Source organism: Vombatus ursinus, unplaced genomic scaffold (genome assembly GCF_900497805.2).
Source record: "Vombatus ursinus unplaced genomic scaffold, bare-nosed wombat genome assembly UNPS02014832.1, whole genome shotgun sequence".
In the NCBI taxonomy this organism is placed as follows: Eukaryota; Metazoa; Chordata; class Mammalia; order Diprotodontia; family Vombatidae; genus Vombatus; species Vombatus ursinus.
In genome coordinates this window covers 58920802-58940020 of record NW_020954610.1, presented here as the reverse complement: position 1 = coordinate 58940020, position 19219 = coordinate 58920802, and the positions used below count along the sequence as shown (strand labels likewise).

At 39.7% G+C, this 19219-nt stretch overlaps 1 protein-coding gene across 2 annotated transcripts in view; it reads left to right on the top strand.

The window, feature by feature from the left end:
• SEC14L5 (SEC14 like lipid binding 5) overlaps nt 1–19219 on the top strand; it is a 77488-nt gene that overhangs the window by 44653 nt on the left and 13616 nt on the right. For both annotated transcript variants that reach the window (XM_027839419.1, XM_027839420.1), the window contains 4 exons: nt 1373–1501; nt 1894–2005; nt 13191–13303; nt 18460–18649. In XM_027839419.1, coding sequence (XP_027695220.1) covers nt 1373–1501; nt 1894–2005; nt 13191–13303; nt 18460–18649 — 544 coding nt within the window. The remainder of the gene's footprint in view (nt 1–1372; nt 1502–1893; nt 2006–13190; nt 13304–18459; nt 18650–19219) is intronic.

Sequence of the window (19219 nt, the reverse complement as noted above, 5' to 3'; positions counted from 1 at the left end):
TCAAATGCAGATTCTTTGACTTGAAATCCAGGGCTTTTTCCTCACTGTTTCCAGAAAGGCAACTGTCTGTGGTGTCAGCTTGCTGCAAAGTTCTCAAAGATCTCCGAGATAAAGTCAACAATTCCTCAGAACCCTGTTACTTTCAGCCAGTTATGACACCATAGTGTGGGATGGGGCAGAGTAATGTGAAGTAGTTTCTGCCAAGAAGTTTCTGTTGATAACCTATCCCTCTTCTGGCCTTATTATGTCATTAGCTCATCTTTATAACTTCCAAAATGATATCCTTTCCATGACCCTATTACTGCAAAATAGAATTATCATGGCTATTCGATGGGATGGAGACTTAGTTCTAGTACAATCCAGATGTTTCCATTTGGGCAGGTGTCAGTGAGGAACACAACATTTCTTTTTTTTCCTTTCTTTCTTTTCTTATTTCTTTTTTAGGCAGGTGGGGTTAAATGACCTGCTCAGGGTCACACAGCTAGTAAGTGTCAAGTATTTGGTCTGAGGCCGGATTTGAACTCATGTCCTCCTGACTTCAGGGTGGGTGCTCTACCCACTGCGCCACCTAGCTGCCCCGAACACAACATTTCTTTAAGCTTCCACAAAGAAGTTACTTCCTCCCTCATTGCATTACTGGCTAGTCATTTGTTAATGTCAGCAGTTGCAACATTGCTGATCTGGACTGTGCCTGACTTTGCACAACCACCAACTAACGCGCATTGATTAAGTGCCTACTATATACTGGTCACTGTTCTAGACTTTGGGGATGTCATCAAAGAAAAGTGAGATAGATCATCCCTGTCCTGACCTTATCGACAACATATATTTCCTCCAGGCTAGAGAAGACCTGACCTGTTGTCAGAGGCCTTCCTTTTCAAATAATCAAACAGCATTGCACAGCCTCGTGGATGAATTTCTCAGTTCACTCCGTGTGTGTGTGTGTGTGTGTGTGTGTGTGTGTGTACCAAAAGACAGTTAATGAATACTTAATGGTGAGAATTAGGCCATTCTCAGAGGCCTTTAGAAAGACCCTCACAGCTAACTGGCAACCAGATTATTCCTGAATGTAGGACTGTGTGACCTGGCCATTTTGACTCTTCAGAAAGAATTTCCTCGGAGGGCTCATGGAGCATTGCTTAGTCCCATGCCACACTCATAGCAAACCCAGAAGCTCAAAGTCAGCCCAATGCACAGTGGTTAAACTTTAATGGGAATTTAATGTCCAATATAGTTGTATCTAATTCACTTAGAGGGTGTCTAATTCACTTCAGCCTGCTTCCTAAAGTGTGAAAAGGGTACATTTGGATCTAGCTCTGAGTGTTCTGTGGTCTTATGACTTTGTAAATGACTTGGCCTCTCTGGATTTCAGGTTCACCCTGAAAATGATGAGTGGACCTGCTTTGAGCAGTCAGCCTCTCTTGACATCAAATCATTCTTCGGCTTTGAAAATGCCGTGGAGAAAATTGCGATGAAGCAGTACACAGCCAACATCAAGAAGGTAAGAAATGGAGCCAGTTAGTTTCATGTGTAACAGACTGGATGTTCACAAGAGATACTCACTTATAAACAGTTCTCCTTATAGTTATAGTCTCCTGAATATGGAGGGCCATTCTTTGGCTTTTCACCCTCATTGGAAAATGCCCTTCCCTGGGCTGTGGAGCACAAGGCTCTTGTGAAATGAGGGATCTTTATTGTAATGGATCCTGGTTTGCCCACATCTGGCTTTTTTTCTCCATGCAATTGACTACCAACGGCTGACTGGATGACTTTACTGCTACTTTCATGATGGGATGGCTGGAGTCTCCCATTTGCTCTGCTAAGAGTGGCTATGGGACCCACTGAGCTCATGGAGGACATCTTTCTTTTATCTTTGCTTGCCTTGTATTCCAGGGGAAGGAAGTGATTGAGTATTATCTGAATGAGCTGATCTCTCAGGGCATCTCTCACATCCCTCGATGGACACCTTCCCCTGTCAGAGAGGAAGATCAGAGAAGCTTGGCAGGTAGGCAAGATCTAAGCACCCTGTGTGTGGTTTTTAAATTGTCCAGTCTGCAAGACAAACCACTGACGCAGAGCTCTGAGCCAATGGCACTTTATTAAAGGGTCTATAGTCCTCTCTAATGAAGTGGACCTCAGATCTTCTTCATGATCTGAGAAGCCCCTGGTCCCCAGGACCTTACTTTTGTAAGGTTTAAAACCCAAATATGCAAAAGAGACATGGTAAAATACAGAATCCCATTGACTAATAGACCTTGCTCTTGAGGGCCAAAAATTAAGATGGGCAAGGCAATGGTCATCTTTGGTGACCAAGTGGTCATAAGATGGTCATAAAATGGTCACCTGCTCATGTTGGTCAAGAAGGGTGATCCAGAGGTGCAAAAATAAGTTGGGGGACTTTCAAAAGAATCAAGACATCCCACCCATGTTGGGTTTGGACACAGAATTTGAGTAAAACAGGATGGAGATATCTTTGTCAGCATTCTTGTGGTTGCGCAAATGAGCTTCATAACTGGTAAACAAATAGTGAACATTACATTAAAGTTTGAGGCCTACTATAACCTATGTTATCTAATTATCCCTATATGACTTATGTAAAATATCAAAATGATTAATACTGATTGGAATAGAGTAGGGGTCGAAATGAATCATTTCTCACACCTGGCAACAGATGGCTTGTTGCCTGCATAGTCCTCCCCTCCCCTTCTCCATCCCACAAAGTGTACAGCATAGACATGAAGCCATTTCATCTGGAGGGGAAAGACGTGCGGAAGAGTGGAGTTCTGTCCTGTGACTCCTTGGGGCTCCTTCTGGACATCCTCTTTAGATGCCAAGCTCTTACAGTACGTGAAGTTTTTAATGGTATCAAGATGAAGAGGAGTTCCTGTTGGATGGAGAGCAAGTACTCTTTGTTCTGAAGTCATTTCAGCCTCTTCCCCCTTCTTCTCTCTATGTCTTGCCCTTTCCCAAGGAAAGAGGATTGTTTTGGCCCATCTCCCAAATAGGGTAGGGAACTGGCCAGGAAGGCTTTTGAATTTCCCATAGTTCTGTCATGAACTCATAGGTCACTGGTAATAGTAATATAGCTAACATTTCTTTAACTCTTTAAGGTTTGCAAAACACTTTATACAGATTATTTCTTTTTTTTTTCTTTTTAGGCAATTGGGGTTAAGTGACTTGTCCAGGGTCACACAGCTAGTAAGTGTCAAGTGTCTGGTCTGAGGCTGTATTTGAACTCAGGTCCTCCTGACTTCAGGGCTGGTGCTTTATTCACTCGGGTTATTTCTTTTGATCCTATTCCTAACTCAGGGGCAGCTAGGTGGCACAGTGGATAAAGTGCTGGGTCTGGAGTCAAGAAGACCTGAGCTCCATTCTGGCCTCAGACACTTAGTAGCTGTGTGACCCTGGGCAATTCACTTAACCCTATTTGCCTCAGTTTCCTCATCTGCAAAATGAGCCAGAGAGAGAAATGGCAAACCACTCCAGTATCTTTGCCACAAAAACCCCAAATGGGGTCATGAAGAATTGGACATAACTGAACAACAACAGGATTCCTATCTCTAAAGCCAGCATTCTAACCGCAGTGCTACGTAACTGCTCCAGTTAACAAGAATTTATGAAGCACTTACTATATGCTAGACACTGTGCAGCACTGAGTACAGAAAGGTCCTCCCTGCCCTCAAGGAGCTTATGTTCCATAGAGGATCTTATGTAACTGATGTCTCCTTTTGAATAACAGGATAATTGTTTCTCCTTTGTTGTTGAGCCATTTCAGTTGTGTCTGACTTTGTGATCCCCATTGGGTCATACTGGAATGTTTTGCCATTTCCTTCTCTAGCTCATTTTACAGATGAGGAAACTGAAGCAAACGGGGTTAAGTGACTTGCCCAGGGTCACACAGTTAGTAAGTATCTGAGGCCAGATTTGAACTCAGGTCCTCCTGACTCCAGGGCCAGCACTCTATCCACTGTGCCAAATAACTGCCCATTTCTCCTTTAGTGCTATTGAAAGTTAGTGGGGTAATTGTCTAACCTTGCGATGCTTGGATGACAGGTTAACTAATCTCATGGGGGGTCAGCAAAGAGGTTAAAATTGTCCTGCACTCACTTTTTCCTCAGGAACAGTATTAGCCTTGCACCTCTATGCATATCATGCTGTGGTGTGATTTCTTCTGTCTTTCTCAGTCTATTCCCTGAGTTTTTTTTAATCTGCTCAGTCTGTCTTCTTCCATTGCCCAAGCATCTGACTTCACTGTGGTCTGCTAGGAAGAGGAGCTGTACCCCTTCCATTCCATTGTGGATCACTGGGTGCCTTTGTGTTTGGGAACAGAAAGGAGGCCTTCACGCTTGCATGAGAGACCGGAAGGATTCTGGGATTTTTTTGTTTTGTGTTTTTCCCTTATCCCTTCCCCCACTTTGCTTTTCCTTCTCCTGTCTCTGCCTGTCTCCAATACATCTGCGATGGTTGGGCTATAATTCTGCTGGGACGATACAATGCTCCCAAGCTCAGCCTCTCTGCTTCCAGTTACACAGATGCCTCTTTGATGCCCGATTTTGGCAGAGTGACTGCAGCTCCTAGTCTTATTGTACATTTGGGGGGCTTTGGATCATAATGTCCCAGGAGCTTATGTTCTAATGGGGTAAGAGCTGAAATGCAATGGGAGGGAGAGAAAGTATCCATGTGGAGGACATGGTGGCAATGTCCAGAGAGTCAGAAGTCCAGCCAGAAGGGGAATAAAAATAATGGAGGCCCCAAGAAGGAACTCAGCAATGGGAGAAGGGGGCTGCCATGGCGGAGGGAGGTACTGTTTCATTTCAAAATGAAAGCATTCATACTGCATATCACTCCTTACATTTTTATGGCACTTTATAATTCACATGTCACTTATTAATATATACTGTCTAATTTTCATAACAACCATCTGAGTTAGGTAGATAGGGTAGGCGGTATCTTCATTTTAGAGCTCAGGAGATCATAAATTTAGAGTTGAAAAAAGATCTGAGATGTCTTCTGCTTCATCCTTCTCATTTTACAAGTGAGCAAACTGAGGCCCAGAGAGATGGAATGACTTTGCCAAGATTGCACAGTTTTAGTACGCATCACAGGAGAAGAGGCTGAGAGAAATCAGATGACTTGACCAAGATCACATACAGCTAGCAGCGTGTCAGGGGTTGACCTTCAACCTTAGGTCTTTTTTGAGCAGGTACACTACACCAAAATTGAAATATGCAAATAATTCACAGGTAGTCTTTTATAATAAAATGTTTCAGATCAACCAAAAAAAATGGTAAGAATTCTGATGAAGTTTTATGGAATTTTTGAGCTGGAAGGCCTTAAGAGATCTTTATTGGCTTTTGTGACCTTGTTATCTACTGGTTTTCCTGCTTCCTTTTGTATGGCTCTTTTTTAGTCTCCTTTCATGGATCAGCATACATTTCCCACTAGGTGTGGTTGTTTCCTCTCAGTTTTCTTTTCTATATTTTTAGTCTTGGTGATTTCATCAGCTCCCACGGAGTTCAGTTATCACCAATACACAATACACAAATGATTCCCAAATCTTTTAACCATCCCTAATCTCCTATGAATTACAGTTCCATATCACCAGCTGCTTGTTGGACATCTTTGCTTGGATTTCATATGGCATATAGAACTAAGATGTCCAAAGTGGTCTCATTATTCTTTCCTCCCTCTTTCCCAAAGTACCATACCCTACTCTACCTTAAAACTTACTTGTTCCTTTTGAGAGTACCAGTCTTCTTTCATTTACATCCTCAGTTATCCTTAATTCTTCATTCTCCCCCGTGGTCATGTCTCACTGCTTAGTGAGTTTTGTAGCCAATGTCTTTCATACCTGTTTCCTTCTCTCCATTCACATGTACACTATCCTGGTCCAGGTACTCTTCACCTACTGCTTACACTATTGCAGGATCCTCCTAATTGGTCTTCCCGCCTCAAGTCTTTCCTCTTTCCAATCCCTTTCCCATATAGTCAAATAAATCTTTCTAAGGCATAGAATCTCAAGTGCTTCATTTTGCTTTAAGGTTGCATCTATGCAGGTTCTGCTGGTAAATGCTTGACAACTGACCCCCTGAAAAAAATGTCCACGTGACATACTTTTAAGTTTACTCTGCCTTGATAACATTTTCACTTTTTTAAGTCTAAAAATAAACAGAATAGTAAGTACAGTCCTGATTTTGTAGCATTTGCTAATTTCCAAGGTGTAAATGTTTACACTAAAAATTTAACTACCAGCTCTCTTGAGCTTGTTTGAGCTGGCTCCAGAACACCCCTGCATCCATGTCTGCAGTCTGCCTCCCACTTACCTTCCCAGACTTACTTCATATTACTCTCCTTAATACCTGCCAAACTGGACCACTAACTGTTCCCTGAACTCAATAACCTATCTTCCTCCTCTGTGCCTTTGTATAGGTTCTCCCCCACGTGTGGATTATAATACCTCCCTTATCAACACCTCTCAGAATTCTTAGCTTCCTTCCAGTCTCAGCTCAGGTGTCACCTCCTACCCAAAGACTTCCCTGATTTTTCCTTCTATCTCCACCCTCGGTATTAGTGCTCTTTTCTTTTTAAAATATATTGTACTTACTTATCTATATAAATCTGTTATCCTCCAAGTAGGATTGAGGGCAGGGACTGTTCTATTTTAACTCTTGTTTTCCTCTATTTCGTTTGGTCATAAACTCTTTCCTTACCCCCATGATCCTCTAATTTGCTTAAGATATCACTATTTATGTCCAAATTGTGTACCCACTTTGTTTTATCTTGGTATATGGTGTTAGATGTTGGCCTATACTTGGTTTCTGCCATACTTCTTTCTAGTTTTCCCAGCAGTTTTTGTTGAATAGTGAGTTCTTTTCTCCAAAGGTTGGATCCTTTGGTTTATCAAACACTAGGTTATCATGGTCATTTACTTCTGTAATATAACCTAATCTATTCCACTGATCAACTACCCTATTTCTTATCTAGATTTTTTGATTATTTTGATGATTACTGCTTTGTAGGATATAGTCTGAGATCTGGTAGTGGTAGGTTGTCTTCTTTTACTTTTTAAAAAAATTGATTCCCTTGATACTCTTGACATTTTGTTTTTCCAGATGAATTTTATTATTTTTTCTAGCTTTGTAAAATAATTCTTTAGTTGATTGATATGGGACTGAATAAGTAAAGTGCATTAGGTACAGTGTCATTTTATTATATTGGCTTAGCCTACTCATGAGCAATTACTATTTTTCTAATTGTTTAGAACTGTCTTTATTTTGTAATTGTGTTCATACAATTCCTATGTGTGTCTTGGCAGGTAGACTCCCAAGTATTTTATACTGTTTGAAATTATTTTAAATGAAATTTCTCTTTCTATGTCTTCCTGCTGGATTTTATTGGTAATATATAGAAATGCTGATGGTTTATGTGGATTTATATCATATCTTGCAACTTTGTTAATGTTGTTAATTGTTTCACCTAGTTTTTTAGTTGATTCTCTTGAATTCTCTAAGTATACCATCATATCATCTACAAAGAGTGATAGTTTTGTTTCTTTGTTTCCTAATTTTATTCCTTCAATTCCTTTTTTTTGTCTTACTGCTAAAGCTAGTACTTATAGCACAATATTGAATAATAATGGTGATAATGGACATCCTTGCTATATTTCTGATCTTATTGGGAAGGCTTCCAGTTTATTGCCACTACAGACAATGCTTGTTTTTGGTTTTAGATAGACACTACTTTCATCTTAAGAAAAGCTCCTTTTATTTCTATGCCTTCTACTGTTTTTTTTTAACAAGAATAGTTGTATTTTGTTGAAAGTTTTTTCTGCATCTATTGATGCAGATCATATGATTTTTCTTTGTTTTTTTTTTGTTATTGATGTGGTCAATTATGTTTATAGTTGTCCTGACATTGAACCAGCCCATCATTACTAGTATAAATTTCACCTGGTCATAGTGTATGATCTTTGTTATAGTTGTAGTTATAGTTATAGTTATAGTTATAGTTATAGTTATAGTTATGGTCTTTTTTGCTAGTATTTTATTTCAATTTTTGCATCAGTATTCATTAGGAAAATTTATCTAGTTTTCTTTCTCTGTTTTTGCTCTCCTTGGTTTAGGTATCAAAACCATATTGGTGTCATAGAAGGAATTTGGTAGGACGTTTTCTTTATCTATTTTTTCAAATAGTTTATATCATATTGGAATTAATTATTCTGAAAGGTATTGGGATAATTCACTTGTAAATCCATCTGGTCCTGGGTTTTTTTTTCCCCCTTAGGGATCTCATTTATGGCTTGTTCAATTTCTTTTTCTAGGATAGGGTTATTTAAATATTCTGCTTCCTCTTCTGTTAATCTGGGCAATTTGTATTATATAAATATTTCTACATTTCATTTAGATTATTAGTTTTATTGGCACATAATTGGGCAAAATAGCTCCTAATAAAAAAAATCAAATTAGAGAGATCTTGAGATCCTGAGCCCCAGTGTGGTGGAGCAGGCAAATGCCAACACCAAGACCTACCATGTGCCTCAGCATAGCCAGGGGAAAGGGCAGACTCTAGCTCTGAGAACCAGCAAGTACTTCAGTATAGCCCAAGGAAAACAGATGACCTCCAGCAAGCAGACTTCCACGTGCTTCCATGCTTCAGTGTAGCCCCAGGGAAATGTAGAGATACCCCACCTACCTCAGCATATGCCAGATACTAGCACTCGGACCCCAGCTCAGCACCACGTAAACTGCCAGACCCCTATGGCCTCCAGCAATGCTAGTCACCCCAAACTCTACCCCCTTGGCACAGCACCAGACAAGAGGGTCTGCCGTGGGCCTCAGGGAAACATCAGTGCAATACCAGGCTTGCAATCCCTGGCACAAGAAGCCTGAGACAGTGCTCAAATTTAAAAGGAAGGGAAAAGGTCAAAAAAGACGAGCAAAAAACAACAAAAAAGAATCTGACCATAGAAAGTTATCATGGTGACAGGGAAGATCAAGACACAAGCTCAGAAGAGGACAACAGTGTCAAAACACCTGTGGACAAAACCCCAAAGAAAAATGGGAAGTGGTCTCAAGCCTAGAAAGAACTTATGGAAGAGCTGAAAAAGGAACTTAAAAATCATATAAGAGAAGTAGAAAAAAATTGAGAAAATAAATGAGAGTGATGCAAGAGAATTATGAAAAAAGAGTCAATAGCTTGGAAAAAGAAAACAACTGCTTAAAAATTAGAATTGGCCAGATAGAAAAGGAGATACAAAAATCCATTGAAGAAAACAACTCCTTAAGAAGTACAATTGGCAGGGGCAGCTAGATGGCGCAGTGGATAGAGCACTAGCCCTGTAGTCAGAAGGACTTGAGTTCAAATCCTGCCTCAGACACATGATACCGACTACCTGTGTGACTCTGGGCAAGTCACTTAACCCGATTGCCTTGCCAAAGGGGAAAAAAAAGAGCTGCTATGAAAAGTATAATTGGCCAAATGGAAAAGGAAGTACAAAAGTTAACTGAGGAAAACAACTCTTTAAAAGTTAGAATTGAGCAAGTGGAAGCTAATGAGTATATGAGACATCAAAATTGAATCAAATAAATTCAAAAGAATGAAAAAAAAAATAGAAGAAAATATAAAATACCTCATGGGAAAAACAATTGACCTGGAAAATAGATCCAGGAGAGACAGTGTCAGAATCACTGGACTACCTGAAAGCTATAAGCAAAAGGAGGACCTGGACAGCATCTTTCAAGAAATTATCCTCAGTGGATAGAGCACTGGCCTTGGAGTCAGGAGGACCTGAGCTCAAATCCAGCCTCAGACACATAACACTCACTAGCTGTGTGACTCAGGGCAAGTCATTTAACCCCAAATGCCTCATCAGAAAAAAAAAATTATCAAGGAAAACTGCCCTGATATCCTGGAACCAGAGGGCAAAATAGGTATTGAAAGTATCCACTAATCACTTCAGGAAAGAGATTCCAAAATAAACACTCCAAAGGAACATTATAGCCAAATCATAGAACTATCAGGTCAAGGAAAAAATACTGCTAGTGTCCAGAAAGAATTCAGATATCAGGAAGTCGCAATCAGGATTACACAGGACTTAGCAGCTGCAACATTTAAAGATCAGAGGTCATGGAACATGATATTCTGGAAGGCAAAGGAAACTAAGACTACAACCAAGAATCCACCTACCCAGTGAAATTAAGCATAATACTTCAAGAGGAAAGTGGTCATTCAATGAAACAGAAGGATTTCAAGCTTTCATAAGAAGGCCAGAATTGAACAAAAAATTGATCTCCAATATCAAGACCCAAGAGAAGCCTAAAAAAGGAAAAATGGGAAAGAAAGAATAAGGGATTCAGTGGAGCTGAACTATTTACATCCCTACATTGGAAGATGATACTTGTAATTCTTAAAAACTGCGCCATTAATAGTAAAGCTAGAAGGAATATGTGTAAATAGAGGTTACAGATATAAGGCAAATTTGAGGGAATGACATAAAAATAACTAAGGGATGAGAAAGGGTGCAGAAAGAAAGGAGAATGAAGTAAATTATTTCACATGAGGAGGCATGAAAAGCCCATTACAGTCAAGGGGAAGATAGGAGGGTAGAGAGTGGGCATTGCTTGAACCTTACTTCTCATCAGTGTCGGCTCAAAGAGGGAATAACATACACAAGCAGTTGAATATAGAAATCTGTCTTACCCAACAGGAAAGTAGAAGGGGAGGAGATTAAGTAAAGGGAGAGGGGGGAGACTGACGGAAGGGAAGGCAGATCAGGGGAAGTGGTAGACAGAAGCAAAACACTGGTGAGGAGGGAAAGGGTGAAAGGAGAGAGAGGACAAACAGGAGGAAAAATAGGATGGAGGGAAATATGAAGTTAGTAATCATAACTGTGAATGTGAATGGGGTGAACTCTCCCATAAAATGGAAGCAGATAGCAGAGTGGATCAAAAAACCAGAATCCTATAATATGTTGTTTACAAGAAACACACTTGAAGCAGAGAGATACGCACAGAGTAAAGGTGAGGGGCTGGAGCAGAATCTATTATGCTTCAGCTGAAGTAAAAAACAAAAAAAAAGCAGGGGTAGAAATTCTGATCTCAGACAAAGCAAAAGCAAAAATAGACCTAATTAAAAGCGATGAGGAAGGAAACTACATCTTGGTAAAAGGTACCATAGACAATGAAGTAATATCAATACTAACCATATGTGTGCCAAGTGGTATTGTATCCAAATTCTGAAAGAAGTTAAGTGAGTTATAGGTTCATGACAAAACAAGAGTTAGAAAGCATTACAAAATATAAAATAGATAATTTTGATTATATTAAATTAAAAATCTTTTGCACAAACAAAACCAATGCAATCAAGATTAGAAGGAAAGCAGAAAGAAACAATCTTCACAGCAAATGTCTCTGATAAAGGTGTCATTTCTAAAATATAGAGAGAACTGAATTTATAAGAATACAAGCCATTCCCTAATTGATAAATGGTCAAAGAATATGAACAGGCAGTTTTCAGATGAAGAAATCAAAACTATCTATAGGCATATGAAGAAGTGCTCTAAATCACTTTTGATTAGAGAAATGCAAATTAAAACAACTCTGAGGTACCACCTCACACCTTACTAGGTTCCTCATGGTTTCTCATTCATGTTTACCTTTTTATGCCTCTCTTGAGTCTTGTGTTGGAATATAAAATTTTCTATTCAGCTCTGATCTTTTTATCAGGAATTCCTGGAAGTCTTCTAGTTCATTAAATATCAATTTTCTCCCTAAAGGATTATACTCAGTTTTGATGGGTAGGTTTTTCTCTGTTGCAATTCTAGCTCTTTTGCCTTCCAGAATATCATATTCCACATTCTCCACTCCGTTATAGTTGTTAATTATTTTTTCATAATTTATTTCATCCCTCTCATTTCTTTTCCCAGTTTTTCTCTACATCTTTTATTTTATTTTTAAAATAATTTTGTGGGGGGCAGCTAGGTGGCACAGTGGATAGAGCACTGGTCCTGAAGTTAGGAGGACCTGAGTTCAAATCCTGCCTCAGACCAACCACTTGACACTTACTAGCTGTGTGACCCTGGGCAAGTCACTTAACCCCAATTGCCTAAAAAAAAAAATTTTTTTTTTGCTTAAAAAAAAATTCTTTCTTTAGCTCTTTTAGGAATTCTTGTTGGGCCTGTGTGTAATTTGCATTTTTTTCTTTGAGTCTTTGCTTGTAGATGTTTTCACGTCATTGTCTTCCTCTGAGTTTGTGCTTGAACTTTCTGGTCACCATAGTAACTTTTTATAGTCATGTTCTTTTTGTTGTCATTTGCTCATTTTTTCAGTCTATTTTCTTGACTTTGGAATTTATGTTAGTGTTGGGCTCTGCTCCTCTTGGGGTGAGGGATTATTGTCCTAAGCTTTAGACTTTTTTATCCTGCTTCTTTCATAGATAATTCTGGGGGGTCTATGAGTTTTCAGTGCTTCCAAGATGGTGCGATCTGGGGAGAGGTGTGGTCACTGCTCTCCTGCTCTGTGTTCTGGTTCTTACCTCAGAAGGGTCCCTGCTCCCTTATGACTGATTGCAAGTGCTCCTCTCTTCCCTGGAACTGACACCCAGAATTGGGTAATGGGCAATGGTGTTGCCAAATGGTACCCAGTCCTGCACCCAGTGCTAGCACAGGGATCCCCTGTAATCTCTTTCTGACTCGATGTTGAATACCCTTACCATCTCTGGGTAATGAGTGCTCCTGGCGTAGCTGCTGCTGCTGCCATAGCCTCCAAGGCCCACAGCTGATGTCACTGACCCAGTCAGCTCCTACCCTAGTGGCACAGATCTCTTCTTCTTACTCCCTAAGTTGTCTTGGACTGGAAAAATGTCTCACCTCAACTTTTTGTGGGTTATGCTGCTTTACAATTCGATTTGACATGTTATTTTAAAGTTGTTTAGAGGGGAATGTTGGGAGGGCTCAGTCAGAATGCTTCCTTACTCTGCCATTTTCGTTCTCCCACCCTCTCTTCTTATTGATGAGGAAACTGGGTAGTAAGGAGAGAAGTGACTTGGCCAAGGTGATGTGGCTAATTTGTGGCAGAGTTGGAAATAGAGACCAAGTTCCCTGATTCTTAGCCCAGCATATTTTCTGCAATATTATTCTGCCCCCTTTCTTGTCTGTTACTCATTATCCTATGATACTACTCTCTTCCTTTTAGTTGACAAGCTGGACACAGACTACATTGAGCGGTATTTGGGGCATCTCACCCCCATGCAGGAGAGCTGTTTGATCAGACTCCGCCAGTGGTTACAGGAAACACATAAAGGAAAGGTGAGTGCCTAAAGGGCCTTACTTTGCTTAGCGATCTTGGCTTTCAAACATCAATGAAACACCTGTTGTGTGCAAGGCACATACTCTAGGTGTTGGGGATACCAAAATGGAATAAAATACGGTCCCCATCCTTGAGGATCTTACAGTCAGGTTGGGAGATTAAAATGTGCACTGATCATAAAAATAGGACAGAGTGTAAGTGCAAAGGAGATGACTAGACAAATTGTGTGAGAAATTTGAGGAGGAAGTGATCATTTTTGGCTAGGGGGTGATCTGAGCTGAGGCTTGAAGGAAGAGAGGAGTTTCAACAGATGGATACCAGGGAGGAGTCCCTTTAAGACGTCGAGGACAGGCAGGAACAAAGAGGTAGAGGTGAGAGTGAGCAAGGAGAGGGTAAATAGTTTAGTTTGACTGGAAATAGAATTCACAAAGAGGAGTAGAATTTGATAAGCCTAGAGAGGAAGGGAGACTGTGTCTAAGCCATGAGTGTCAGGCTTAGGAGTGTGGCCTTGGTTTGGTAAGACTTGATTTTTTTTAGTACCTTCCTCGAGGGTGGTTGCGAGGCTTAAGTGACCTAATATATGTAAAGCCCTTTGTAGACTCTAAAACACTGTATAAAATTCCATTATTGTTACTGGTGTTGTTGTTGGTTGTGGTACTGTTATGTAATGCAGAATCCATGAAAGCTTTTATACAGACAAGTGACATGTTCAAAGAATCATATGAGGAACGTTGCTTGGGCAGTAGTATACGTGTTTCAGAAAGATACATAGGAAGAACCGGACTGTGGACAGTCTGGAACATAGAAACTCAAATTTTCATTGTACTTTGGGTATTTCTTAAATAACAGCAACAACAATAATGATGATGATGATAGCTGTATTTGTGTGCCAGGCACTGTGCTACAAATATCTCATTTGATCCTCTTGGTCAGAAGCAGAGGATTGGAAGTCAGGAAAAGGTAATGGTTTATATAGCCTGCTTCTTTGGGATGTGTAAAAAAAGAAAAAAAACAAAACCTCTCTTGGTAGGGTATATTTATTCCTGTCTGCCTTTGAGTACTGGGTCAAAACTAGCAGTAGCAGTTGGGACCACCATTCTGCAACAGTTGAGTACCCTTCCTTGAAAGTATCTGGGGTCATGAAGGTGATAGAGAGGTAAATAGAACTCAGAAGGCACAAGCAATCATGTGTTCTATGTTGTATGCTGTGTTATATATTACTGTGACCTTTTGTTCATTTTTGACTACCATAATGGTGGGATTGTAGGGAAAGGAATTCTGATAGGAACCTCCCGGGAACCCAATCAACAAAATGTATTCAGGAATGAAAGCAATTCCCTTCTTCCTCTTCCCCTCCCTTCCCTTCCCTTAAGGGCTTTTAAGGACTCCTGGGCCTTGCTCTTCTCCTTGATGATGAACCCTTAGGACCTCTGGCTTTTCCATCTGCCCTCTAGCTGAACCCTTCTATATGTATTGTCTCCCTCTATGAGAGTGTTAGCTCCATGAGAGCAGGGCCTTTTTCTTTTCTTTTTTTTATTATCTTTTTTTTAAAAATTCAATTTAATTTTATTTTCTGGTTCATATACTCTCTCTCCTATACCACTCATCCCCAGCACCCATACAATAAGAAAGCAAGAAGAAACAAACCCTTTACAGATGTGTTGTCTTCTTTTTCTGTTTGTATCCCCAGGACCTAGCCCAGTACTTGGTGCATAGTAAGTGCTTAATAAATGCTTTTTTTCATTCATTCATCTAGTCTTCATTCATTCATTTATTCCTTTCCCTTTTCCTCCTCCTTCCAAGGCATGGATATAAACTGCTTTTCTCAGGGTCATACATATTTTTTCCCATCTTTGTCAGCAAATGAATGAGGAGAGATATTCTTTTGGAAAGCAGCAAAGAGTCAGAGAAAACATGCTAGAAACTACTTCAGAGCTATTTAGCCCAACCCATACATTAGACAGAATACTCTCTTCATCCCCCAATACTCATCAACCAGCCTCTTCTTGAAGACTTCCAATGAGGGGAACCTATTACCTCCTGAGACAGCCCACCTTGCTTTTGGCTAGCTGTCATTATTAGGAAGGAAGTTTTCCTTAAGTGGATCCTAAATCTGTCTGTGCAATTTCCACTCATTGTTAGTAGTTTTTCCCTAGGGGTTGGGGCAGGAGAGAGAGGAAGGGAGTAAACTGGCTAAGTCTGATCCTTTTTCCATATCATAATCTTTTGAATACTTAAAAAACTATCATGTCCTCTCTGAAGCTAAACCTGCTCTTTTTTTTTTCTGAGACTAAGTACCTTCGTAAATATCAAATGGTTTCTTTTCTAGTCTTCTCACCACCCTGAGGTACCTCCTTTTAAAAAAAACCAAAACATTTTGATAGACATTCCTTGATATAACCCAACCTCCAACCCTAACTTGTAAGAAAGAAAAACAATGAACCAAAACTCACCCACAAAATGAATGGATAGATGCAATATTCTACTCCCATTAACTCCCACCTCTTTACTGAGAGGAGGGAAGTATGTTTCCTCATCTGTTCTTTAGGACTAAAATTGCATTAACTCAATTCTATTAAAAATAAGTACTTATTAATATAATCAGCTGCTCTTTAGTGCTGTTTTCATTTACATTATTGTAGAATAGTCATTTTGCATTTTATTCTCCTGGTTTTGCTTTCTTTGGACCTTCTTCCTTGAGACATTTGCCAATGTCTTTTTTTTTTTTAAGACTGGGTCTCCCTAATGGGCTATGTAGAAGTTAAGTAGCCACTCACAGGCCCAATCCTACTACTGATCAGCATAGACACTTTGACTTGCTCTGTTTTTGACCTAGGTCAATTCCATCCTCCTTAGACAGCATGGTGAGGCTTACCATATTTGTCCTGGACTTAGTGTGTATACCTGATTGGCTTAGCCCATGTCAGCTACAGTACTCCACCAACCTTCTCCAGTCATGGGGATTACAGGAGTTTACTACCACACTCAGCCCAATATCTTTTTAAAAATCTGCCCAGGATTGAGCATAACACTTCAAATATGGCCTGATCAGGGCCAAGATAGTGGAGCTGTAACTTCCTCATTCTGGAAATTGTGCCTCTCTTCATGTAAAGTAGTATAGCATAGCTTTTTTGGCTGCCATGTTACACTCTTGATTCATGTTGAGTTGGCAGGATACTAAAGCTTTTTTTTCCCCCATATGACTCTAACCATACTTCCTTCTCCTACCTCTTTTCCTCCCTCCCCCAAGTGGCTTTTTTGAATCCAGGTGTATAATATAGGCACATGAAACTCAAATAAATTTTATATTATTCTGACCTATTGTTTTAGCCTGTTGAGATCTTTTAAGAAAGATTATCTGCTACCTAAAACCATCAGCAAGTATTATCTGCAATGGAAATAAGCTAGAAACCTTCTCAATAAGATCAGAGGTAAAACAAGGATGCCCATTATCACCAATATTATTCAATATTGTGCTAGAAACTCTAGCTACAGTGACAAGAGAAGGAAAAGAAATTGAAGGAGAGTGGCTCATGAAAAAATAAAACTATCTCTTTTAGCAGATGATGTGATGGTATACTTGGAAAATCCTAGAGATTCAACTAAAAACTTAATTGAAGCAATTTATAATTTAGCTAAGTAGCAGGATATAAAATTAACCAACATAAATCATTAGCATTTCTATACATCACCAACAAAACTCTGCAAGAAGAGATTGTAAGAGATATATCATTTAAAATAACCATAGACAATATAAATACCTGGAAGTGTACCTGCCAAGACAAACCCAGGGACTATATGAATATAATTATAAAACACTTTTTATGCAAATAAAGCCTGATGTAAATATTTGGGGAAGTATTAATTGTTCATGAATGGGCCAAGACCATTTTAAATTTAAAATTTTTTGTATAAATAAAACCTATGTAGCCAACAATAGAAGGAATGCAGAAAATTGGGGGGAAAACTTTCATAGACAATCTCTCAGATAGAATGTAACTGGGTTGGAATAATGCTGTGGTATAGAAAATGATGAACTGATTGATTTAGAAAAACATGGAAAAGGTTAGACTTATGAAGGGAGATGCTATCTACCTTCAGAGAATCAGATAACAAGTGGAAATAAACATAGTACTTATATGTGTATGAGTGTGTATATATGTATATATTTATGGATATCTATGTGTATGTGCATATATATATACACACATATGTATTCATGTTTAATTGTAACCTTTAGGGTAGGGTGGGACAGGGAGGGGGGAAAATAAGGTAAAAAGTGCACAGCAGAGAACAAAAGAAGACCTAGAAGGAAGCAAAGAAAAGCTGGGCAGCTTTGAAAACAATGTGTAGTATTTATTATATAAGTCTTCTTAAAATGGAAATTTATTATTTTATACTGAATTCTCTCTTATGTTTTGTTGTGTACATGACAATTTTTTTCTTTTCTCATTTTGTGTTTAAGTTTAAAATAAATTTAAAAATTTACAACCCCCCCCCCCCCATTTACCAACAGCTTCTCAGCAATCATACTTGTCAGTTTTTTCAGAATGCAAAGATATAGTTCCACTGGGCCTGGCTCTCTTGTCCATTCCCTGCTAACCATTTTGTTCCATCCTTCTCTTTTTCTTTTTTTTTTCTTTAAAGGAGAATAATCTTTGAACTCGAAAGAAAGGCTGCCCTTTTCTCATCTACAGCTGAGGCAGAGAAATCACCAGTTGCACCACACATGGCCCTAAATTTTCTAGAGTTTTTATAATCTAGAGTGGTAGAAAAGCTTGCTAATTGTGAGTGTCTCATCCACACCTTATAATTGAGTGGCAAAACAGCCTCCTATACAAGTGGGTGGTTTAGGGAATCCTAGGATCATAGATTTAGAGTTAGAAGAGACCACTGAGTCCAACTTCCTTATTTTACAGATGAGGCAACTTGCTGCTTAAAGAGGCTAAATGATTTGCTCAGGATCATGCAGCTTATAAGTGTCAGAAGCAGGATTTGAAAATAGGTCTTCTTGCCTCCAAGTCCAATACTTTCACCACCGCTATAGCATGATGCTCCTTCAGTCTCTTGAAGGAGACCAAGGCCTGAAAGATTGTGTTAGTTTTGTCATGAAAGAAAGCTCCATGGACTCTTTTCTCTGCCCTCCCTCCCACAGATTCCCAAAGATGAGCACATTCTTCGATTCTTGAGGGCTCGAGACTTTCACTTTGAAAAGGCCCGGGAGATGTTGTGCCAGTCCTTGAACTGGCGAAAGCAGCACCAAGTGGACTACATCCTTCAGACATGGAGGCCCCCACCCCTCCTGGAGGAGTTCTATGCGGGCGGCTGGCACTACCAGGATAGAGGTTTGCCTTTTTACATGTCTTCCAACCCTTCAGTTTCCCCCGACAGTACAGCAAAGAGAGAAAATATGGGATCCTGGTGTGGGGAACTTGACCCCAGATTCCCCAGTAGTATTCCCAAAGTCATTTTGTTAGCCTCAGAAGAGCTGCTAAGGGGAAATGGATTGGTTCCTGACTTCTTGATTTCATTGGTTTTGGGAACACTCTTCATATTATCAACTTATCTTTTTTTTTTCTTTCTGAACCTCTTCCCTTCCCCCACTACCTCTACCAGGGAGTTGTGAAATGGCAAAGATGATCCTTCCATCCTCTGAAAAATGAAAGCAAAGCATAGAAAAAGAGGAGCAGAGTTGGCACTAGAATCCCTCTTCTTTGGCTCCAGGGTCAAAACTTTCTGTACTGGGATGGGTTATTTCCTATGAGCCTAAGACTGGCTGGGCCATTCTCTGTGACTTGTTCCAAACTTTGGGCCGTCTCTATGGGTAGAATCTAGAGACTATATTAGCAGTAGAGTCCTCTGCTTCTCATCAGTGTCCTTGCTATTCTCCTAGATTTTGGGGGTAGAGGAGTAAG